This window comes from Empidonax traillii, unplaced genomic scaffold (genome assembly GCF_003031625.1).
Source record: "Empidonax traillii isolate 1590-97213 ecotype Southwest subspecies unplaced genomic scaffold, ASM303162v1 scaffold354:size1052128, whole genome shotgun sequence".
Taxonomy (NCBI): domain Eukaryota; kingdom Metazoa; phylum Chordata; class Aves; order Passeriformes; family Tyrannidae; genus Empidonax; species Empidonax traillii.
The window spans coordinates 823413-849438 of record NW_020955547.1 but is presented as its reverse complement, the minus strand read 5'-3'; the positions used below and the strand labels follow the sequence as shown (position 1 = coordinate 849438).

General features: G+C 36.2%; 1 protein-coding gene across 1 annotated transcript in view; it reads right to left on the bottom strand.

Moving 5' to 3' along the window:
- Positions 1-26026, bottom strand: part of LOC114061731 (neurexin-1-like) — a 235235-nt gene that overhangs the window by 159644 nt on the left and 49565 nt on the right. The window contains exon 2 of the mRNA XM_027892481.1: positions 2417-2434. Within this exon, the coding sequence (XP_027748282.1) occupies positions 2417-2434 (18 nt within the window). The remainder of the gene's footprint in view (positions 1-2416; positions 2435-26026) is intronic.

Below are 26026 nucleotides of genomic sequence, written 5' to 3'. Positions count from 1 at the left end.
TTTGAAGGCAGTAAGGTCCCCTATATTTACTTGCTAAAAATACATAATGATAAATGCCTTATTTTATATTTTTGAATCTATGGACGAAGGCTATTGGAAGAGTGAAGAATTCCTAGTACAGTACCTGTTCCATAGAATGGTTTAAAATGGTATAGATAAATTTAGCATGGTAGCAATCACTGCTAGATTTTCAAAATAAAAGTCTGCTTGTATTAGAGAATACCACAACAAATAGTCTGGAAAGTTCTAGCCTTAACTAGCCATGTATAGGCATCCCATACATTGAAAATACTCATTTGTGCACCATTACTTCATTAGAGGACTCATAAAAGCCTTTTCCTTGTGAATTAGGAATTCTGCACTTAGTAGGAATCCCTCATGTGTGATCCACTCCAACTATATCCTGAACTTGGCTCTGAGAGGAGAGAGTTAACGGGCGCAGGGTGGGATAGTGGAAGGAGATATGAAGATAGGATATTTTCATAGTTTGGTGTGTGAGTTCCATGCAGAGCACAGGGCCAAAACAAAATTCAAATGTGATAAACCTGCAGTGAACATGTTCAATTCTAGCACAACTTCAGTAAAATGAATAAATTCTAGCCTTTCCATATCAGCAGTATATATATACAAAATTAACCCTGTGAGTACTAAATATTTCTGTTGTCTTATGTAGCCTAAATTACAGAGATGTTCAGATACCACAGAGATCAAAGATGAAAAATCTCAGCTCAGTTTTCTTGTTGTGCTTTAGGTATACCATTCTATGCTTCCATTCTTTACATATTCATCCTTTGTAACTTTAATGTATGTATAAGTATCCAGACCTGTTTTGGAATAAATTTAAGGTTGCATTTTTAAGACTTAGATTCAGGTAAAGTCTGGATTAACTGTTATCCAGGCTTTATCTTTTACTGCTGCGCATAAACGAGTATGTGAAATGCAATTGAACCTCCAAATCTGATCATACTGAACCTAATTCAAATTTTGAGACTCATGTTGACACCAGCAAGAGTTTTATGCACAGATCAAATACAAGATTAGGTAGTTCTTTCTAGGCTTTTATATTTTTCAGTTAGAATTTCAATCCCAGTGTTGCTGAAGACATTTTATCTCACAATGAAAATGAAATTGCATTGTATGTGTGTGACTGCACATAATTAAAGCACCAGAATTGTTTAAATTTTCTTTCTCCTTGGGTAACATATATTTTAACAAAATTGCACAGCATTGTCTATGTGCTAAATCTGAGCATTTCTTTTCACCCATGAATAGAGTAGCATAGAGAAATGCAGTACCAACACTTCCAGACTTCCTTAGAAAATTGCCACGGAACAGGCAGTGGCTCAGGGTGACTTGAAACATGAATGAACTTAGGCCTAACAGTGGCTCACTAGAGGACCCTGGGTCAGAATCATTCCAGGCCTGTCACTTTACATATGTGTTAGTTTACAAACTCCTTTATTTAAAAATATTTTTTAAAATATTGGAAGAAAATAAAAGTAACTTCTCAGTTTAGATAGATAAATTAATTTTTCAGATAGATAATAATTTATCTAGTATGCAAAGATTCACCCTAGAGAGACTTAAAAGCACTTGTAAATAAAAAAGCACCTGCCCCTTTTGGCTTCTAGGTAAAAAGACAGTATCGACTTCCTGAAATACCTGATCTGTAAAACACATTCTGTACCTTTAAAACTATCATATATTTGTATGATTTACCAGCTAATAGACTTACTTACCAATATTCAGGCTAGATGGCATTGTGCTTTAGTTTCCACTGCCCTATGCCATACTCTCTTTTAAAGGGACTTAATCACATACCAACAGAATTATTAAAATCACATACTGCTTCTTTCACAATGTCCAAAAGGCAAGTGCAATATGCTGAAACGTTAGACAGAAAACCTTTTTATTCTAACACTTTGTGCTGTAAAGGATATTCCAGTAAGCAAGGTTTTTAGTGTTAAAGAGAAAAGCGCTTTCCATTTTCCTAAGCAATTAAAATATAGGTATTTAACATGCATTACTTTCTTATCGGGAGGATTTATGCTCCACACTAATGAGACAAATAGTTTCTTGAAGTGTTTTTCATACAGAACATTAGAAGAAATCAGTGCTTCTGCAAATCTCCTGCAAGATTTTGAAGATTCTGATATTACTCATATGAGTGCAAATCCCATTGTTACAGTGGGGATATTCTGGAATTACACCAATAAGACCAAGATTAAACTGGAGCTTTGCTTGTGTTCTGTATGGAAAAAGAAATCACACTTACTTAATAAACCTTTATGGGTAAAAAATGCAACTTACCGTACTGAATGAATGTGTACTTTTATAACATTAAGCAGAAGGGAAAAAAGTCACTAAACAGAAGGGGAAAACAAGAGCTTAGGAAAATAAGGTAGAAAGCACCCACCTTCCACATAGTTGTCTTCTGTAAGCACATAACAGGGAAGGAGAGAAAAGGAAAACATTCATTAAGCAGCATGCAGACTGGAACTTGCCATTGCATGTCTTCATCATGCAAGGCATCAAACACAACATGCAAGTGCTCCATTGCTACAATCCAGAGGGAAAAACAAAAGCACCAGGGAAGCAGTGTCTCATGTATTTAACAAATTTTATGTGATATGAAATAAAACAATATTCTTTCCAAAGTGCAAAAATTGTACAGGATTTACTGCAGCTCTTTGTACCTGTAATTATTGTTATTACTCACTAACCAGAGGATCTTCTTGTAAGACTTTTATAACTATACGTTTTAAAGCCACCAGTCATTTGTGATAGGAATTCTAAGTTAATTCGGTTCTACTTTCCTATTCTGAATTTTCCTTAACAACCTGTATGAAATACATGACTTTAAACTTCAGATAAGTTACATTTTTGAATATGCTGTGAAGATGTTACCACAGGCAGGGCATCTGATCCTGCAGTGCCATTACTGAGGCACTCACTCTGGTCATTGGGTTAAATCTCCAAATCCAGCATGAAGAAACTGGCATTTAAACTGGGTGCAATACCTCAGAGTTATAGAATCATGTTCCACAGCATTTGTCAGCAATTTGTCATTTGCCTTAAAAAAAAAAAATCAACAAATTCCCTGCCTGGCACAGCAAGCAAAGGCCACAGCAGTCCCAGGTATGGGTTCTGTCCCTGAAAAGGCTGCTACCAACAAGCAATAATTTGGTGGTTTATCCCCAACTCAACATTAATATGGGACAAGGAAAATAAGGTTCCTCCAAAGCCTACCAAGCAAGAGAGGACTAGGAACTGAGCCTCAGCTAATGAAGTGGACAGAATTTAAAGTTGAGAAACAGGCTCAGTGTCCTAATACTCATGCTAGTGTCTAGTCCTCAGCTCCTCCACTGGGTAGGTGATTTTGAGGCAGAATGTTTCTGTTGCCCACCGTGATTCTGACCAAGGAAAGGCTAGGAGAGAGTACAAAGATATCTCAGGGGAGAGAGAAAATGGAAAAGGTAAAATAACAAAGGAAAAACAACACACAAGTCAAGGAGATGGACTGTGTAGAACCAACAAAGAAATGGAGGAGGGTGACAACACAGCAGTCTGACTGCTTGGCAGATCTCTTCCTGCAGTTTGTTCCATCTCCACCAACATTTCTTAGGGAGAAAGCAGAAGCCATTGCAAATTGAAGCCCAATTCTGTCATTACAGGTCATTTCATGACCATGAAACTAAACTAATTTTGATATATTGTTAACCAATAAATAAATAAAACAAGTTACACAGAACTGGGCCAATATTTCTTAACTGATATTTCTTAAGCATAGTCATTTCCTCCCAGAATGTGTCACTTATCATAGTGAAAAGCCTTTATAAGTTAATGCCAGAAAGCACTGAAAAATGGCATCATAATAAACAGTGCCCCAATAAACAATTTGAAAAATTCATAACTTTAAAAAAGCAACTGCTGTAAATGATGAATACTAATGGTTTAAGTTTCTCAGTTTTTATTTTTAATACTCATAGGTCAGAGCACATAAAGTTATTCAGTTTATGATATTATAAGTCACCTTTTCCCTTTACACACTCTAAATTTAAACTTCTAAAATCTCACTGCCTGAAAGTTTAGTTATGAAAGTGCAAAGGATGCATCCTGCTTCATGCATTTAGGAAAGTAAGAGACTGCAAAAAATAAAATATCAAAGTGGTATGCCTGTTCTGAGTAGGTACCTCCAGAATAATAAATTGAATAAAATTCACCAAAAAAATGAAAAACACACAGTTTCACAAGATAAAGATATTATATTCTACATGCAGTGTAAATTCCAGTGATATTTGGGCTATCAGAAAGAGCTACTTTTAGCTCAGTTTTTCTGGAATAGCCTTCTACCTTTAACTGCATATGGTAATTTCCTTTCTCTAAGTCCAAAAAACCCCAAACTCAATAAAAAATAAATTATTTATTTCAATTGTAATATAACTTCAGGCTCTTTCATCTAATCCTGGTTATCACAGTGTTGGTATATTGCTATACCAACACCACCACGGCATTGTTTTGGGTGCCATGTTCAGCTTAACATGATTTTTTTAAAACTAGCACATGAACTTGTTAAAAGGCCAGTTTGGTTCCTCATGATGTCAAAGTTAAAGAAAAGAGCTCTGAAAATGACATCACAGGCAGTGTCAGATGGTTAAACTCATCTGGTTTCAGTGCTTAACTTATTTTTTCTTTTATCACGAGCCCTGTTCTTAGGGATGGTTCTTACGATGACTTTCACCAGAAAGATTTATGCTAGCTAAACAGCTTTCCCTAAATGTCTGACTGATTAAACTCTAAAGTTACAGTAAGTTAAGCTGTCAAAACATTGCCAATTCAATAAAATTGAAAGAGTTGAATTCCTACTCTGTGAATAAAATAGCCAAGCCCCTATGCATCAGTAAACAGCAACGAAAATTCATTCCTCAACGTGTTTTTGTCATGGTAAGTTAAACCATCTTAAACAGTTTTGCAATCTAAGAAAAAAATTAGTTCAGCTTCTTTGTGGTACTTTACAAGGTTTTTACGATAGATTAGTGTTGAGCAATTTTCTTTAATTAAAGTGGTTCTTTTGTGATGGCAGATATATTTCCATATCACTAACACTTTGCTTGCCTTTCCTGATTCCCATTTTCTTGGCATGGCCTATTCTTCTCAGCAGGAACCAAGAAGCCAGAAGACCCAAATTCTAACCTTGCTTTTTATTCATTTTGCTTACTGCAGCCTCTCTTCAAAAAAATGGGAAAAAATAAAAAAAAAAAAGAAAAAGGAAGGAAAAGGGAAACTCTTTGAAAGCCATGTATACAAAGTAGTTGCAGTTCAGAGCAAACAAAATTTTCCTCATTTAAATCAGGAGTAACTGTATTTATGTCATTAGAGTTACACTGGTGTAAAATTTATATACCTGAAGAAGAGTAGAGCTGTATTGCACTTTTCTATCACTGTTCATCCACTCATAGTCTGAATTTACCCACATTTACATCCATCCACTCTGAGGGTCCTTATTGCCTACTGGGTATCTCTGTTGACATCTGTGGAACCAAACCCAAAATGGCATCTCCTAATGCTGTAGGCAGTGGCACAGAAAGATTCTTCACCTGTTCTGCACCAGCAGACTTTCACCAACACATAGCCCGGGTACAGGACAAAAGGAACTGTCAGTGCAGCAGAAGAGGAGCAGGATGGTCTGAGAGCCTCCACAAGCACTAGGGACAATTGCCAGACATGTAACTTTCTCTTCGGCACTCTGGGTTCAAGTAGTGAGTTTCTGTGTCTGGGTTTTGGTAGCGAGGGGGGTGGGGAGGGGCGACAGGGGTGGCTTCTGTTAGAAGCTGCTAGAAGCATCCCCTGCCCCATGGAGCCAAGGCCAGCTGGACTGCCTGCCAATGCCGAGCCAATCAGGAGTAATAGTAATGCCTCTGTGATAACATATTTAGGAACAGAAAATGTGGCACAGAAGAAATTCCAGCCAGGAAAGAGCAGAGTGAGAACATGAGAATAACAACGTAGACACCAAGATCAGTGCAGAAGGAGGGTCAGGAGGTGCTCCAGGTGCCGGAGCCGAGGCCCTGCAGCCCGTGGTGCAGACCATGGTGGAGCTGCTATGCCCCTGCAGCTCATGGAGGACCATCGGGGTGCAGAGACCCCCCTGCAGCCCGTGGAGGAGCCCATGCTGGAGCAGGTGGATGTATGAAGGAGGTTGTGACCCTGTGGGAGACCCAAGATGTAGCATGTCCTGCCAGAGACCTGCAGCCCGTGGAGAGGGAAACCCACACTGCAGCAGGCTTTTCCCAAGTAGGTCTTGTGGCCCCTGTGCCAGTACAGCTCATTTGTGAAGGACTGAACCCCCTGGAGGAATGACCCACAGGACAGAATATTGGAAAGAACTGTTGCCCAAGGGATGGACTCAGGCTGGAGAGGTCCATCACGGACTGTCTCCCATAGGTGCGACCCCACAGGAGCAGGGGAAGGACACCTCTCCCTGAGCAGTGGCAGAAACAACTGACTGTAACCCCCATTCCTGTTCCCCTGCACCACTGGGGAGGAGGAGGGAGGACACTGAAGGAAGGAGGGGTGCGGGGAAGGTGTTTTTCAGACTTTTTTATTTCTCACTCTTTGGCTCTTACCCTGTTAGTAATAAATTTAATCAATATCCCCAGTTTGAGTCTGTTTTGCCCATGAAGGTAATCAGTAAGTGACCTCCCCCAGCTCTTATCTCTACTCATGAATCCTTAGCTGTTTTTTTTTTTTTAATTTCTCTCCTCTGCCCAGTTGCAGAGGGAGAGTGATAGAGAGGCTTCAGTGGGTACCTGGTATCTGGCCAGGTTCAGCCCACTACAAGAGTCCTCTACTTTTACATTACACCAAGCTGCTCTCTTGAGCTGGACAGGTTTTCATCCACTGCAAAAGCTTATTTCCTAGACCTTCCCCTATGCCCATCAACAACAAAAGGAAATTGCACTGCTACTTTCTGTGTTTACAACCTAATTCCTTTGGCCAAAGTCTGCTCTCTACTGGTGTAATCTGTTGACTGTGTATATTGAGCCAAATATTGAATTGATTTAAATCTGGGGTGACACAAATGAAATCAGTAGAACTATACAACTTACACAGGCTGTGAATCTGGCATATTATCTTCAGATGAATTGTCTCAGCCTGTCCCTGTTGAGCTGAGAGCAGAATCTGCTCCATGTTTTTTTGCAGCAAAAGCCCAACCAATTCTAATTATTTTAGCATATCACTATGATTCAGTGACATATAAAAACGGGACTAAGTTTTTACAGTATCTTTTTAATAATTCAAGAATCATTTTATTATTTGGCAATTCTTCATGGAAACCCTGTTTTTTTTAAAAAAGATAACTGGCTGTTTATATGTTTAGTAGTTATTTCTGCTATTACATTTTTTCATCTGTTAGAATATTTACACCTTAACCACACAGAACACAATATTTGTCCTGACAATTATATAAGAACTGTATTTTCATGACAAACAGAAGAAACAATACACTAGTATTTTGAAGTTAAAAAAATAGAAATAACATAATAAGAAATAGCATATTAGAAGAGGCACTTCTATAGGTTTGCGGGGTTATTTAAAAAATTATAGTTCAAATCACATTCCACCATGAAGGATATAATAAACCATAGATACAGTTCATGAAATTTCAAAAGATATTCAGAAGTATGACTAGTGAAGAAGTAGACTGAAATAAAGCTGTATTATGAAGGTGTCTTGCAACAAAAATGATGGCTAGAACTTTAGGACACAAAGAATAATGCACAGTTATACTTCTATATCAATATATCTGCTTAAAAACCACTGTACTTGGTACTGTCATTTCAAGGGGCAGCTTTCTCTGAGACTGCACCCTGCATCTCTTGGATAAGGTAATTTAGCCTGTCCCATCAGTTTCTCAAATTGTTAGGTAAATTTGTTTTATTAACATGGTTCAAAACAAAATATTTGGAAAGGATATGAAAACATGAAGTATGTTATAAAATATGTTATAAGGCACGAACAGCCATATTGTCAACAATGATGAACTAAAGCAATAAATTGAATATCTGTGGTTATTACCATTGATCTTCTCAAGTGCTGTGTATCTTTCAAATCCCATTAGGATTTATTTGCATTTTTTAGATCTGTACTTTTGAAAACCACTGTACGTATTAATTGTAATTATTGGTTGTAATTATGAATAATTAGACATATATTATATAGACAACTAGTACAGAACTGATTTTGTAGCAGCCTTCTTGAATACTAGGTAAATATGGAAACAGCATTTCCTACAGCTGGGCTTCATGTAACAAAATTTGGGATTCATACAAAAAATCTGCAAATCTACCAGAATCTAGGATTCCTACATTTCCACATGGCTCCATTCGGTCTCAAGTCAATGTAGGGCCTCTCCCAGTCTCCACAAAACTTTGGATAGACCCATTCAGAGGACTTTCCAGTGCAGTGGGTAGAAATATGACAGGGACTTTATTGATTTTTTTTTTTTCCTGTGGAAGGGAGAAATTTCAGTAACAAGAATTTGGTTCTATTCTAGCTTCATTTTCTACCTACATCTCTGTGCAGATCTCTTCTTTTCTGGAATGCCCTGTTCAAGACTTGGGAGAAAGGTGAGATACTGTCAGGAACACAAATGACCTGTCTTGACTGAAAATAAGGACAAGGCTTTCTGGCAAATGAGAAGAATCATTAGGGCAAAATTAGATGGTTTTGCCAAAATTTTTAGAAGACAAAGCCATCAGCCCAAGTGCAGTACACTTCTGTAAATTCTACAAACCTCCATGGATTTATTCTAGTTGAGGCCACCTTTTCTGGACAGTGCTATGTATCCCAAGTGCTTTGAGAATGAAATAAAAATAAGATCATTTTAGTTAAGCTACTGTAGATGAGCTCCTAGTGTGAAGCAGCAAGTAGGAGGGGCAGGGCAAGTTTTTAATGCTCAGGCAAAGAAATAATGAACAGAAATAGAAAATGGCATTACTTTTTCTGACATAACTAAAATCATTATTGTGTTTAGTTCCAATACTCATATATTTAAAAGGAAGTAAAAAATGAGAGAGGTTTCAAAAAAAAAAGCTTTCCCCACAGTGATTCATGTTAAGAAAAACTTAAGAAAACTCAGACACCATGTCATACAAAGAAAGCCCTAAGATGCTCAATCTGTTGAATATATCCAAAATGAGATTAAGAGGTGTCTTGAACCCAGACTGTAACTATCATTATTGGGAGAAAGGTTCTTGACAGTTGGAAGTCCTTTCAACCAGATAGATATCAGGATCAAGAGTCAGACGGAAAAGCAGATGAAAAATTTCAATAAAGATAAAATAAACACTGGAAATTCTAGGAAATTCTTCCCTGAAATCTTAAGGCAGAGTCTTTCCCTAACAGAAATCGTATATCAGTTATTGTTTTTGGGCTGCATTGTAGGTATCACTGGAAGAAATTATGCTTTTTGCCATTTAGGAGATCTGGTTAGTATTTTCATATCTGTAAATTCTGGCCATAACTTGTATGAATGTATGAATTTACTCTAGTTAAATGAAAACAGAAGACAAGTATAAACAGCAGCAAATACTTTGACACCCTGCTAAATGAGGAATGTTCAAAAAACTGTTTTCTCAGGACCAATCTCTGCATAATTTATACATGCAGCTCACTAAGCAATATTTCCCATGAAGAATTTAAATAAAATGGGTGAAAAAAAAAATCACTCAGACAAATACCTATTTCCCCTATTGTTCCCAGTAGGAAAATACCCCTCCCCCCAATTTACTTCTACATCTTGTTATATGTTTTAATACCCTCTCCAATTATCTGCAGATGAGAAACAGAAATCAAAATCAAGATATAATTAAATGACTACTCTTTCTGAGGCAAAATTTTTGATGCTGTTTCATTACTATGCAGATTTATCACTTTTCTATAGCTTATCATCACAAGTATCAAACATGAACTCACTCAACATTGCTTTTGCTTAATGTTATTAATATTTGATGATTTTAGTATTACATATTTTTAGATACTGTACATCTGAATAGGCTTCTGCTTTTTGGAGCCACAGTAGTTAACAAATAGGCACATTTTTTATATCTATATCTCCTTTTTCTCAATTGCTTTCTGTAACTAGCATTTTTTGAAAGTTATTTGTCCTCTTCTTTTAGTAATCCTTTCCGTACTTCAAAATAAACCTGGACTGACTCATGGGAGAGATCATGATGTAGATATGCAAATGACTGCTTTTTAATTAAATTACAATCCCAAGCAATTTAACTTTGGCCTTATTTTGCCACCTCAATAAATTTAATTCTTCTTCTCCAAAATGGGTCTTGCTATTCTCATATTTACTAAACTTACAACCTGTTTGCAGTATGTCAATGCTTTAAAGAAACTTGCATCAGTCACTGGGGTAAGCATTCTTGCATATGTGTCATGGCTGCAGTAATGACAACCAGGAATCAAAGTTTTTTTAATAATTGAATTTAGTAATGTTAATAATAGAGATAATGAAAGGAGAAATAACTCATTTGCATAAGTGAGGGCCAGTCAATAAGCACTTTCTCTCCACAGTGTTTTAATTTCTATGTATGAGTAGGAAACAAAGTACAATATATATTTTATTCAATAATCAGATATTCTTTAAGAACTGCTGCTTTGAAACATTCAATTTCCATTGAAAATCTTGGGGAATTGCACATTTTACTTTGATTTGTGCTTTTGGACCTCTTCCTTGTAATCAGTAGGGGTCTTCTTTCCTATCATGGAGAATGGATAGACTCATAGGACTGTATACGGTCCACTTTGCATGGCCTGGCTTTTTTTTCCAAGCATTTCCTTTGGATTTTCTTCAATTTAGCCCTGTTGGGTACATGACATGAGAACATATTTTCAGGCTACTCCTATCAAGACCTTTCATACAGAATTAACTCTTCTGGCTGGCAGAGAGTAATTTCAAGTACAGATTATGTTCAATGAAAGTGATATGGGGTGACATGAGTATTTCTATTTTAAGAATACTTGTTTTGAAATTAATTTGACAAACTCATAACTTATTTCAACAACTTCTTTAGGAAACTATTGCAAAATGAGGAATAAAGATTTTTCAGAATTACTAATGCTTGTTTTGATGTACATGAGAGTAGAAACTGGCTCAATATTTCCTTCTTGCTGTGTGCTTTGTGTAGTCAATTATGTCTGTCCAAGAGGCAGCAAAATCAGGCCCCAGTTACTATCAGAAGAAATCAAATCCCTGTCCAATCATCCTTTCAACAGAACTTGTCTATTAGACCCATTAATAGAATAGGATTAGCTGAGCTGACACTGAGTAAAAATGCTGTGCAGTGATTGAATGGCAGAAGTAATTTTCCAATTCGATGGCAGCTTTACAGAAGTGATGATCCAGTGGATAACATGAGCAGGAGACTCAAAGTAGGAGAGGTCAGGGTTTTTGTCCACGAGAAAGATATTGTTTTCAAACAATGCTTCCTAAAACTTTTCTACTGGTTTTGTACTCTACAGTGTACTGGGAGCTATCGACACTTACACAATCTCTACTGTGTATATATAGCATTTCTCCTTTATAGTACTTACTAAAGGGTGAAGACATGTACTGCACATTTTGCCTATCTGAGATATTCACTTATGCCCTGACTCTGTAGCTGGATATTTGTGCCTTCCCAGACTAGTACAATGCCAAAATTAGCAGGACTACATGCAAAGCCAGCCATAATTTTGTATTCACATGCTGTCTTTACACCAAAGTGAGGAATGTTTGTGTGCTGTTGTGATGCTATGACTTTAACACAGGTGGCTGAAGACAATTTGGTATGAAATGTTCTTAAGAGTTAGCAGCTAAAAATGTAGAAGACACAATGTACACAATTAAAAATAGAGTACCAATATTCAAAATCACTTTGTTGTATAGTTCTTTAGCTAGTCACCATGAAATTTCCTTGGCTACTACTGAGATTCATTTTTTGGATGTGAACTGAGCTGAACCTGCCTTTGAAAGAACAAATCTTCTGTTCATTTAAATGGGAAACTCCTGTTTCCCATTTCCAATAGAGCTGTACTTTGGAAGTCAGTGTAATGCAACCGAGTTCTTAATTTGACATCAAATTAAAATTTAATCACAGCTATCTGTGACGGCAAGTGAACAAAATAGATATCTTTATTTTGTAGAAAAACTCTGAACTTAATTTTCTCCTTTGCTAGTCTGCAATCATTTCAGTGCTAATGCTGAATGTTATTCTGATTAATTAGTTGTTATAGATAATGACAATTAATCTAATTACAAGAAATTTTAGTGTTAAAAAGATCAACATTTCTTCACTTAAAATCTAGTCAGCCTTAGCTAAAATAAGAATTGGTGTATTATTTATTTCCTCCATAGACTTTACAGGAATTGTGAAACAATGAAACTTTTCTCTTTTTTTAGTAGCCACAAGAATACCTGGATTGAGCTAACATGTACAGAGTACTTACACAAAATGCAATCAGTAAGATGCTTTAGACCTATTCTTGATTTTAATTAATCACTTTGATACAAATTGGTCAAACAGTTATTTTCTTGGCATGAGAATATATATTGTAAGTTTTATAATGCTACAAATGAGGTAAAAAACATGCAGGCATTATTTTAGAGTAGGTGAAAAAGGTGGCTCCTGACAAGGAGAAACTGTACCTGACGTGCTTTTGCAAACCCCTGATCGACAACATTATGGTTGGCTACATTGATTTTTCATCTATGACTGTTCCTACCTCAGAATTGCACAAAAAAAAAATTTCTAGTGGAGGTAGAGATTTCAAAACAGTCGCATTTTTGGGTATTATAGAAATTAACCCAGGACAAGTTAGAGCTAGTTCTTCTCTTTTAAGAGTTAATCACTATCACAGAATCACAGAATCACACAAGGACTGAGGTAGAAAAGGCCTCTGGATATCATCTGGTCCAACCTCCCTGTGCACACAGGGCCACCTAGAGCTGACTGCCCAGGGTCACATTCAGATGGCTTTTGAATAAATCTTATGTTGGAAAACTCCGCCATCTCTCTTGGTAAGCTGTGCTTTCTCTAAAAGGATCTTATGAGAGACACTGTCAAAGGCTTTAGTGAAATCCAGATAGACAACAAGAAGTTTACCAGGTTGGTCAAGCATGATTTGCCCTTGGTGAAGTCATGCTGACTACTCCTGATGATTTCCCCATCCCTAATATGCCTGGACATGGTGTCCAGGATTAGCTGCTCCATCTTGTTTCCAGCGAACACAATGAATCTTATCAGCCTGTAGTTCCCTGGTTCACCTTCTTGCCCTTCTTGAATATGGGAGTGACATTTGCATTCTTCTGTCTTTGGGTACTTCTCCCAGATGCCATGACTGATCAAAGGCTATCTTGAGTGGCCTCACAATGACATCTTACAGCTCCCTCAGCATATGTGGGTGTATCCATCTATCCCATCAGGCACCCTGCACTTATTTACGCCCAGTTTGCATAAATATTCCCTGACCTGATCCTCTTCCACCAAGGGCACATCTTCCTTGCTCTACCCTTTGCCCTTTGTCTCCAGGACTGGGATTCCTGAAGGTTGGTTTTGCTAGTAAAGGCTGAGGCAAAAAGGCATTCAAGACCTCCTCCTTTACCATGTCCTGTGTCATCATGTCCTGTCTTGTTGACAATGGGTTCCAAATTTCCCCTGGTCTTTCTGTCAATAATGTACTTATAGTAGCTCTTCCTATTGTCTTTGACATCCTTGGACAAATAAAATTCCATTTGGGCTTTGGCTTTCCTAACTTCACTCTTGAATGCTCAGTCAACGTTTCTGTATTCCTCTCAGGCTACCTGTCCTTGTTTCCACCCTTTGAAGGCCTCTTTTTTAGTGTTTAGGTTTGGCTGGCAGCTCTTTGTTCATCCACACAAGGCTTCTGTAATTTTTGCTGGCCTTCAAATTTGCTGGGGTGGAACTCTCTTGTGTAGAGAGGAGGTGATTCATAAATGTTAAACTGCTTTCCTGGATCCTCTTCACTCCAGGGCCTTATCCATGGCACTCTTCTAAGAAGATCTTTGAAGAGGCCAAGGTCAGCTCTCCTGAAGGCAACTGCTGTGAGATTTCTTCTCATCTCCTCTGTGTCGTCAGGGTCTTGAACTCCACCTGGTCACTGCAGACAAGGCTGAAGGCTGCCTTGATCTTCACATTCTCAATGAGCCCCTCCTTTCTGGTGTATGAAGTCCAGCAGACTACCTCTCCTGATTGGCTCTGCAAGCACTTGGAGGAGGAAGTTATCATCAATACACTCCAGGAGCCTCTCTTGTTGGTTATATTCTGCTGTGTTGTCCCTCCAGGAGACACCAGTGTGGATGAAGTTCCCTGTGAGGACCAGGGCCTCATCCATTTTTTTTTTTATTCCTGGTCAACTGGACTATAGCAGACACCCACTATAATTGTAATCTTTGACAGTTCTTGAAACCTTCCTTGTTACCTTTGTTCCTTTCTGAAAGAAATTTCTTTGATAGTACTCTGATGCTCATCTTCAATCACTTTACAGCCGATATTAACCTCAGTATATGCCATGTGAAAATCACTTTTTGTTTAGTTATGCTGTAATGCAAGTCACGTATCATAATACATCAGCATGGGAGTGTGTTGCCAATGAAAATGTGTGAAAGCATCTTTTCTATTGTCAGCTCCTCTACACTTGGCAAATTGGTTAGAACAAAGATGGCATCAAGAAAAAGCATCATAGGACTCTTTAGTGAAGAACTATTTCTGATACAAAACTTTACCAGAACCAATTATAATAACTTCTCACAAAAAGTTGTCTCTGTGGTGTATTTCCCTGTAGTACATAACAAGGGGACAGTAGAGAACACTGTAATGACCTTTCACGAGACTGAGTCAAATAGAAGTTTAGAAGGAAATTAATGAGAACATCTAAATGTAGAGCTATAGAAGGAGTAACAGGGGAGACAAATATTACTGGTTGAGTAATATGAATACATATATCCACTAAAATGTGTTCTGAATGTATTTCTTAGCATCATTTTGAGGTTACATCTTAGCAGGATATAACATGGTATTTCTTATATTTTTTAAAATAAAATTTTAATAATAAGTGGATTAAACAAACTGTCCTATATGGAAAATCCTTCTCTGTAAGGTAAATTCTGGCAAATAACAGAAATCTTTTTTGATTGTTAGCCTATTATTGAAATCAATACACAAATCATCTGCTTCCTAGTTTTAATTCATGAAGAGGAGGAATAATTCTGAAGTTCCCAAAGTGGAAAAACTCCTACATCTAAACCATAATTAAAATTGCTCTCTGGCAGAGTATTTATGCCATTAGGCAATTAACAGAATTATAATCATGAAAGAAAGGATCCTGTATCATATAACCTATGTACTTAAGCAAGTTAACAAACCTCCCAAACAAAGCACACACATTTCTTGCATATTTTCTTTCCAATCACACTTAGAGAACAAAGAAACTAACGTCTACTAACAGAGAAACTCATATTTGAAGGCAGTGGAACTTTTATGAGTATATCTTGAATACAAAGACCACATAAGAATATGCACAGTCATTCATGTGATAATAATACCTTATGCAATGTAAAGGATGTATAAATGTAATGAATGCAGCCAATACAGTGAACAATAAATGATGTTCTATGGTCCAACTAGTCATATATATAAAACCAGACCAGAAATAATCTTCACACTGAACATGTGAAAAAAATTTACTTCACTTACACAAAACTCCTCCAAATGTCACATCATGCCAAGGGACAGAAATAGATCACACTGAACTGCAGGAAAAGTCCCTTTACAATTCAACAAAACAAAAGCATATGAAGGTGCTTATGAACTTAAAAAAAGGAGTATCAATTAACAGGATTTTGAATTTTTTGTATGTTGTTTTTTTTAAAGGAAACATTTCAAGGAACTGTGGTTCTATAATTATAGCTTGTTCCAAACAAAATTATAAGAACTGTACAAAAGCCACTAAGAACATAGTTTAAATAATTTTCAATTGCAAAGCCTCTTTACATAGCAGGTTAAAAAGTCTTGATCTGTTTTCTCATTCTGCTTTTTACAGCCTATTGCAAGTGCCTTCCTGCTTTATGAAACATATACTTATTCCAAAAGTGTCTGCTGTGAAGAACATCTAATGCTCGTAAATAATTTGCTTCTTAGAAAAAGAAAAAAAATTCAAAGCACATTTCCCAAAACATGCTTGTAATGCATGGAGAGCAGCCACCTCATTTTACTTCCATTAAAACAAACCAATTCTCTCTCCCCAAAAACCCATTTGCCTCCAAAAGTGCTTTAGAACATAAAGGTCTCCAGGGTTTTTCTTTTATCACTTTGAATGTGCTTCAACGTTCAATATTGACAGCTCTAAATTTTTTATCCAGTCTGCATTATTAGTGAGTTACCACCATTTTCTGTAGGGGGCCAAATTCTTAAAATATATCACCTTCAGGTTAGGGCATTGCCTGCAGCTTTGCTGTTATTACTCTTATGTCCTGCATTAAATGACATCTATAAGTATTTAAAAGACACGTAAAAAATGTGTCCGAACAAATACCACAATCAAATGACATTAAAAGGACATGTCCTTTATGTAATGTCCTACATTACATGCTTTTCCTGTCTCCAGTAACAAGTAGTCTGACAAGAAGTGTAAAATTTATACTCAAAACAGGTAAAGTATTAGTAAAAAATAACTGAGATAGAAAAACTGGGCGGGAATAGCTCTTATGACATACAATGTGATTTTCTTTAGAATCCATTCAGGTGGAATAGAAATATTTTCATTACTTTATACAGCTTGGCTAAGACCTAGATTGCTCCTTGATTTTCATGGTTTATCTGCTGCGCTGCTACTTGTCATCTGCAACTCCCATTGAGATCTCCTGGTGAATCACTGGAACACAATGAGTTCATGAGTCCTCATTTTCTGCCAGGGAAGCATTTCTAATCAATAGCTTTTAGTGTAATGGAAGTTACCACAATGTTTTCAAGATCTGGGTTTATGCTGTAGTTAAAATGAGCTTAGTTCTATCTCTAGTGAGTAGTTGTTGCTTCATCAAGCTGCATATTATAAATTAGGTCAAGGCTGTTTGTCCAAACTGGTATTTTATAAAATGAAACGAAAGCAACACAGAAAATGTTGATACTATCACAGGGAAATCATCTTCATATGTTTTATTTGTGAATGCCTACATACACACATATTTAGACACATATTTAGATATGATTTGGTATAGTAAAAATAGGTCAAATAAATTTTTCATCTGAATTGATTTGAGTCAGTATGCACTGGGAAAGCACGGATTCTGATGGAAGATATGGTTATGTAAACCTCCACTGAGACAAGAGACCTACTTGAAATATATGCAGACTGGTTGAAGTCCCTTATAACACAAGTTCAAATCTCTGATTGAAACACCCATAAACTCATTTAGAATTGGAATTTTTCTCTTAGAATTGCTTCATTAAATTTAGAGGGGAAAGGTATTTAGAAAAAAAAAAAAGATCTACAAGTGTTGGCTATTTTTTTTTCTCATTTGTCAAAATATGGTAAAAATTAGCTACAGTCACAAACATTAAATAACATAAGACAAATCCAGTAGAGTGGAGTATTACTTAGTCTGAGTAGAAACAACATGTCTTCTAATTCCCAGTTTCTCCAGAAACTGAAGAATGGGATTCACAAATGCTAGAAGAAAACGAGGGTAAAAAGAAAAACTGAAGCTCACTATGTAGCACTAACAGCAGCCATGCTTTTCTGAAACGAGACAAATGTCCCACTGGAAATTGAAGGTCAACAGGAACTTTGCAACTGGATTACAGGATTGGGCTGTAAAGGTTGAAGTTTGAACAGAGTTTAGTCATCTCTGTGCAACAGTGACACTCATTTTGGTATCATTTACACATTTTCCAGGGGTCATTTCTCACACAAATATTTTCTGAACAATTATAAAGCACTGGAGCCACCTTTTTTTTTCTTTTTCTCCTCAGGTGCAGTGATTATTTTTTCTCTCTGTATCAATTCAACAAATATATTTATTGAGGCCATTTAAAGGAGACAGTACTGATATTTCAGATCAGTTCCTGTATATCTTTTTGAGATATATGGTCATGTGAAATAAACTATACTAAGGCGGGCAATTTTGTGTTTGGCTTTTTTTTAAATATATTCTATTTAAATAATGAGTTGTAATTCCAGGATTAAGTAGAAAAAAAAAAAAAAAGAAAAAAAAAAGATAATTGCCTTTTTCCACCTTCAAAGAGTAGTCTAAATTTATTCAAGGCAAACTATGAACACAACTGTGATTCTCTGTACCATTTGAAGTCTTTCCTCATTGTGCTTCTAGTGCAGTGCATGGAGAATTATTGACAACTATAAGAAAAAGGTGGAGGTCAGTTTACCAGTCAGGGTTAGACTAAAACTAGTTGAGCTTGATACCCAGGCATAAAAAAAATTACACGCATTCACCAGTGTGAATTAGTACCCCATATGCAATTGTTCAGAAAGTATTTGGCTGGTTTGAAAAACACAATCTTAAGTTATAGAAAGTCTTACCAACAATAATACCTCAAAGTAATTCCTAGGCAATATATTTTCTGGCATCCTTCTCTGCCATCGAACACACAATACTAAGTGTGTATTATTGACCTCAGTCTTTACCAGCATCTCCCACTAACTTAGAGGGATGTTGTTCACACAAATCAAGACTGGTAGCTTAGGCAAGTACACATCTTTTCACTAAGAAATTAGCAAACCTATATGCCCAAATTTGATTTCCAGTGCAATATCAATGAATCCTGTCATTGTTATAAATTGGTTTGTGAACAAAGCATTACAGGGCTAATTTAATAGTGATTTGAAAGGAAGTAAAAATATTTGTAAACAAAACGAATGACAGAAATGGATGAACTGTTTGGTAAAACAGGACACATCACTTTGCTGAACAGGACCCTCTCTAGCAGACATGATGTGAATATCGACTTATATTTAGTATGCAATTACATTCATTGTGCTACATAGATGATTAAAAAGGTTTTGAGGGCTGCTATGTTGCATTACAGGGATACAAAATATACTTCAGTAGACTCTGGAACTCTAACACACTCAAAGTCATACTTCATATGCATGGAAAAAGCCCAAAACCATACAGTCCTCAAAAAACTATGCAGGAGTTACACAGTACCTTGAAAGTACAGAATCTGAGAAAGCATTTTCATCCGTTAGGACATGAGCACCACTCCTCACAGAAAAGAATCACATAGCCACAATGTTATGAAAAAGGTGGAAATGACAGTTCACAAGACTATTAGTAAACAAATATCAAGAGAAAATAGGGGTCTTGATCTCTAACGGCAGCAACAGATATGCCATGACTCCAGTGTACAGCTCATAGAACAATTATGGTTACTAAGTAATGCAGGGTGTTAAAACAAAGCATTTCATCTTGTTGTAAATCTCTATTTTACAGGTGAATTTACTAATCTGGGCAAAAAAAGCCCGCTTAAATTGGTTCTTATTAGGGTTAATTTTTGCTCATTCTCCTTATAATCCTTTTTTGGTTTTTTTTTGTTTAATTTTTGAAACTTGGTCACTAAAAATGTCTATGTGGTACACTAATCAAGTATTCACACTTTGTTAAGCAACAAAACCTCTTTGTGATTCTATAGTGTGTTTCATGGAAGGACCTCAGCAACTTACATTTACAAATGCCTCCATGAAGCAGACAGAAAATTTGGTAGTAAGTAGTTCTGTGCAAGCAGAAGTGGTGCTCAAGTCCAATGTGAGAGTCATTCAATCGAGGGGAATATGTGTATCTAGGACTCCTTCTGCTCATAGCTGAGCAGAAGGAAACACAATAAGAGAATTTTAATTCAATTCAATAAAAATGGAGAATAAAAACCATAATAGAAGGTTTGTATAGGTTTAGACTTTTGTCTACATGTAGGTGATGTCCAGATCAGATGAAAGATCAGATAGGAATCATACAAGCCATATAGTATTTTATTTAAACAGGATAATTATTTAAACTGTGTTTAATGCTGCTTCTTCAGACTATAATACCTGTGAAAATTGTTGTGAACTTTGAGATGATGGATTTAATTCTAAAACTCTATTTTTAAGTAGGTAAAATACACAGTGACGAATGTGATGAGAATTTGTGACATCCTTATTTTATTCAGCTAGGAAACTAATCAGGGGAAGTGCCCATGGAAGTTGTTCATTGTCTTAAATCACAGAATCACAGAATATTCTGAGTTAGAAGAGACTCAAAAGAATCACTGAGTCCAATCTTAAGTGAATGGCCTGTATGGGGATTGAACCCCCAACCTTGGAGTTATTAGCACCATGCTGTAAATGCTTGTATATTCTAAGAACCCTGGTTGTTCCTCTATTTAGACTACCTTTTTTTTTTTTTTTTTAGCAATAGTACTATTGGAACTACTATTTTTTTGCAATTCTTATCATAACAAAAAGCGGTTCTCCTACTATTAATTATGTGGGCAAGAAACAGATCAGAATCTTCCGCACCCCAGACATGTGTACTTATTTTTAGGAAATGCCTCCCAAGTGCAAATTTAATTTATTGCAGACTTTCCTTTTTCCCTTTGGCTTTATGTGTCCTGTAGAAAGAATTGTAGTTTTAATATGAAGAACAAAATGTCAAACAGAAGAAAATAAAGAAGACTTACTTTTTTTTTCCACCAAGAGGAAAGTTAAAAAAATCTCTTCTTATCAAGCGTAATAGAGAAGAAATGGTGTTATATATGCAGAAAAACTTTCTCAGGAGAGAAATAAGGAAGAGAAATATTCAGTTCAGTTGGGTCCAAACTACAAGGTCTTCAAAAAGCAACCAGAACAACAAACGCACCACATATTATTCATTGCAATAACATTACGTGCCAAAACATCACGCCACTTCAGGAAAGGGGTAAATACAAACAATTCACTCAGACTTTCTAATCTATCTCTTTGTCTCACTAGAGAATCAAAAAAGCAGAGGCAGGAGAAGCAGCAAAGTTTCACCAGAAGTTTATGCAGTTCCAAACTTCATTCTATCGTTTCTTTGGCAACTCATGACCCTATAAGGCCCAAACCAAGCAAACTGAAATATGATTTGTGTTGTTTCCTATTTTCAAATCATTCTAGAAAAAAACTGCCACAGCTCCACTTTTTCTACCACTACTATCCTTTGGCTCGTCCCTTCCTTCCTTCCAGTAACAAACTCCTGCTGAAGCCCTCACCGCTGTGGTTAGTCAAAGTAGAAACAAGTAGGATTTTTCCACAATCTGACTACTGGGAGTAAGGAAGAGGAGAAAAAAAAAAAACAACCCAATATTTCTAAATCAAAGGCAAAAATATTTCATATTAAAAGACAAATAATCACATACTCAGTTTTTACAGATACTAGCACTTTTTTGTCTTTGGCCTTCAGTGTACTGTGGCCACCAGCCGTTAAGCAGAATATTTTACTTTGTTCCAGGGATATATCAATGTAATTAATTGTGATAAAAACCAGAGCCATCCACCATGTTTTCTGCCTTAGTGTAGGATCAATTCTATCTACGTCGGTCCTCATAGTCTTTATCTAATGTCTTTTCATCTTCAACTTCCATTACATCTATTTCAATGTTTCATTATTCATATAATTAAGAAGTTCTTCCTACTGTTTAAACTTATAGTTAATTGCTGCAATTTAACCCCATTATTTCTTCTCCTATCTACCATGGATAGAAGAACAGATTATTTCTTTCCTTTTTATACCATCCCTTCACAAACTGGATCTTTGCCATCAGGTCCTCTCTTAGTAATTTCTCCTGTAAAGGTACATAACCCCAATTGTTTATTTTTTTATTTCATAGGTCTGCTTTGTTGCTGAAATTCAGTACTTAGAATTGAATGCAGAACTTCAGCCTGGAGTACAGCACTGAGAAAAACTGGATAATTACTTCACTATGTCTTCCAAGCTGTATTTCCATTTACAAGAGATAAAATGTTCTTTAGATTTTTTTACAACTTCATGGCTTTGGTAACCCCTGTACAGAATGTGATACATGCAGACTCACAGATTCTTTTCCAAAGAAACAGTATTTCAGCAAGTTTTTTCTACAGCATATTTTTGCTGTCCATAATTTCTTCCTACGCCTATCACCTTCCACTTGCTTCCACAGAGTTTTAACATATCTTTTGGTACTTTTCTCTAATTTGTCAAAGCTGATTTTGAATTTAAAGCTTGCTCTTGCAAGTATACAGTTCCTCTTTCCCAGCTCTGCACTTAATAAACTTGGTCTAAGCTCTACCATCCAGGCTGATTAAAGAAAAATAGCAAAGAATTGATTCCAGGAGGGTAGCCTGTGATTGCTTTGTCCTTTCACTTTGTCAGGGAATTACTGACAATGCACACAGTTATCCAGATAAGTTTGGACACAATTTACTAGCAATTTAGAAACTTAATCTAGCCCAAGATTTTCTAGCTTGCTTAAGAGAATATAATTTAGACAGTGCCTAAAGATATGTTAGACTGTACCTTAAGATTTGTTTAAAATTACATGACATTTGCTGCTTCTTGACAATCTCTAACAATTGTTGAAGAATTGGTTTCATGTAATTGGTCGCTGACCTACTGTTACTCACCTCTTTCTTGCTTTGCTACTGCTAACAATTAATTTTCTTGAATATTTGTCCCAAAGTGTTCTTAACTAAAGGTAAGCTGCCATGCTAGTCATGGCTCTTTTTTATTGCAAATTTCAAATTTGGCACTATCTTCCCCCTCTTGCAGTCTTTGCAAACATCATACACTCTTAGAAACACTCTTAAAGGAAACCTCTAATAGAGATTAGATTGCTTCTGGCCAGTATTCTGTTAAATATCATGATGCAGTCCATCACACTCTGCTCATTCATGTACTTCATGGACATCAAAGTCCTGAATAAGCTGAAATTTAAAGAATAGACTACTTTCATAATGAATGCTGAAAATACTCATGCAGGATAGTCAGGCATCTGATAAAGAAGCTAAGAAAAAAGTAACAACAAACAAATACTTTGCTATTTATTCAAAAAGTATTTTAATGCGCATTTAAGAGAGGGATTTCAGGTTGTAGATTTTAGGTTATGTAAGGAATTGAATACCTGAAAAAATACACCTGCACATGACCTACCAAAGGAAGACTGTAGCTGTGTGTTGAGTCTGCTTTAGATGGAGTAGACTTTTTTCACAGCAGCCATATGGTGCTGTGGCTTGAATCTGTGACTAAAACAGTAAGGATAACACATCAATACTTTGGCTGCAGTTGAATAGTGCTTGAACAGCACCAAAGCTTTCTCTGGTCCTTATTTTGTCACCCAGCAAGTACGCTGGTAGTGGACAAGAAACAGTGAAGGGACAATCAGCACAGCTGACCTCAACTGGCCAAAATGATACTCTGTACCACATGATGTTATGCTCAGCAACAAAATTGTGAGTTTTTTGTCTTCAAATGTAGCCATTGTTTGGAGACTGGCTGGGCATCAGCCTCCTTAAGGAGAAAGTGATTGCCTTTCCATCACTTGCTTTTTTCCCATTTCTTCACTTACTAAATTGTGTTTATCTTGACCCATAAGTTTTTGTCTTTTATTTTTTGCTTCTTTCTCTCCTTTTCCTGCTGGTGGAAAGTGAGCTGTAGGAGTGTGTAGCTGCTGGCTGGGGTGAATTGACAATAGATGTGTTAGATGGAACACTATAGTTCCCAAAAGTTCAGACCATGTTTTTATTACATGTATTGATTCCAAGAAGTATCTCTAGTAAAGTAAGTAACACAGTTAACAGTAACAGTAAGTAACAGTTAACCACCTGGAAAAAAATATTTAGCTATTTAAAAGTATGCTGAATCCTGTTCAGACAATAATTGCCTTATTGCATACAGTAAGGATAATTATTTTTGTACAAAGTACTTATACTATAATTTTTGGTTGATTCAGAGCCATTAAAATAACTTAACAATATATTAGCTGTACAGTATGGATTTCACTCAGTCTGTAGATTTCTAGAAATTTTCTAAAATACAGTGTTTTGATTACAATTATAGATGTTTCTGAAGCACCCATTTAGCTTTCATATCCATACTTGAGCTCTTTACTTAGTCCTGTAGAAACTATTGTCTAGCTTTTTATGGAAAAATGGAAGCTCAATAAACAGGCAAGCCAACTATTTGTTAATGTTCCTAGTACAAGTGATAGGACTAGCAAATCTTGTTAAAATATAGTTTTTTGCACAATCTAAACTTTACATTGAAGTTTTTCTGCAGATTGTACTTCAAGAAGGAACACCATTTCTGTGCATGGTAGCTACAAGAATTCAGATATATTATATATCAAAATCTATTTACTTCCCATATAAAGATGTGGATATTGAAAGGTTTTATCTGTGTATTCGGTGCTAGCAATATTTGTGTCTTATGGCATTCTTATAGGTTTTGAACTGAGAATTTTGTTACTATAAGTTCAGACAAAAGGATTTCATCATCTATAGGCAAAGTTTTACATACTGTGTCAAAGTTAGGCCTAAATTATTTAGCTAGAGGACAAGATTTTCTACTGTTCTCAGTACTTAGGTTGCAATGCAATCTCTGCAGCAGGTTTTCATGAATGCATGGATCAGCATTTTGCTAAATGATGTGTGAAAATAGTCATGCACCTCAGATGTTTGGATTTTTAAGTTCTATATTACTTTAAAAAGGTGTCAGTCTACTGGTAAAGTTTGAATAACTTCTGTAGTGTACTAAATCCAGTACTGAAAGGCATGTGTTACACTGCAAAACCAATGCAGGAGGAGAAAAATTACAGATCTTAGCTTCTCAGTCATTGTAAGTGGATATTATGCTTTGGGACTGTGTAGAGAAGCAAGGTCACCAGCTGTTGTTACTGGTGAAAATTTTTAATATGTTGTTATTTAAACTGTCATTACTTGTTTCCTCTGATATCCATTTTACTGACATTTTCCTGTGTGTAATGTTGAACAGTTGATGACTTCCATAAGATCTTTTGTTCTTATGAGTTAAAGTATCAAAAATGTGCATTTGTAATTTAAACTACTTTTCTTGCTACTTCTTCAGAATTCAGTAATCAAATTCACATGGGTCTAATGCTTTGCACATTTTTACTGGAAGAACTTCTTTATTGTCTTTTCCAGCATGGCAATGAGGTCTTAAACATTTTTCCTTTCTCTCAGAAAAATGTACCTGCCTCTGGGATGATACTTCTGTGTTCTCTATCAGTAACAAGACCAATAAATCTTTTAGACTCTTAGCAGAACCAAGCTCCTTAGGTGACAACTTTCTGTTTTTCTTCTCAGTGACATTGGTTTTTGCTTTTTTTCTTTTATTGTAAATTTAAGTTAACTCAGTTCAAACACCATTAAATTTAGTACAAGCCCCAAAAATGTACTTTTTAAATTACATTGTACTTTAAAAATTTAAAAATTACACTTTTAAAAAAGTAATCTGTTTACTACATTTACCTCTGATGTCATCTTTGTCATCATATATCTCCCTACAAAAGAGGCATCCCATTCTACACTACTGGCCACTAATTATTTATGTATGACATCCACAGAAGTTCCAATATTAGTCAGGTTAGCTCCTCTGCAGTGGATCAAGCTATGTGGAATGACCCCATTTTGGTATATCCTTTAGATTTTTCTTACCTGATCTACAGGAATGGTGCTGTTTTATGTTATTGATCTGCCACCACATTGCAAAATAACTTACTATTTGCAAAAGGTAATTTCCCCTGTTAGCTAAGGTCATAGCTAATACAGCATCATGTGTCTGAAGGTTTGAGTTTATTTAGCAGTTCATACATAATGCCTGTGCTTGTAAAAAACATCACAAAGTCCAGGAATATACTCCAGAGTAAGAGAAAAATGCTTGATAGGCTTCATTCTACCATTTGCACTGATGTTCACCCAGAGAAACTGCAATCATAGGAGGAGACAGAAT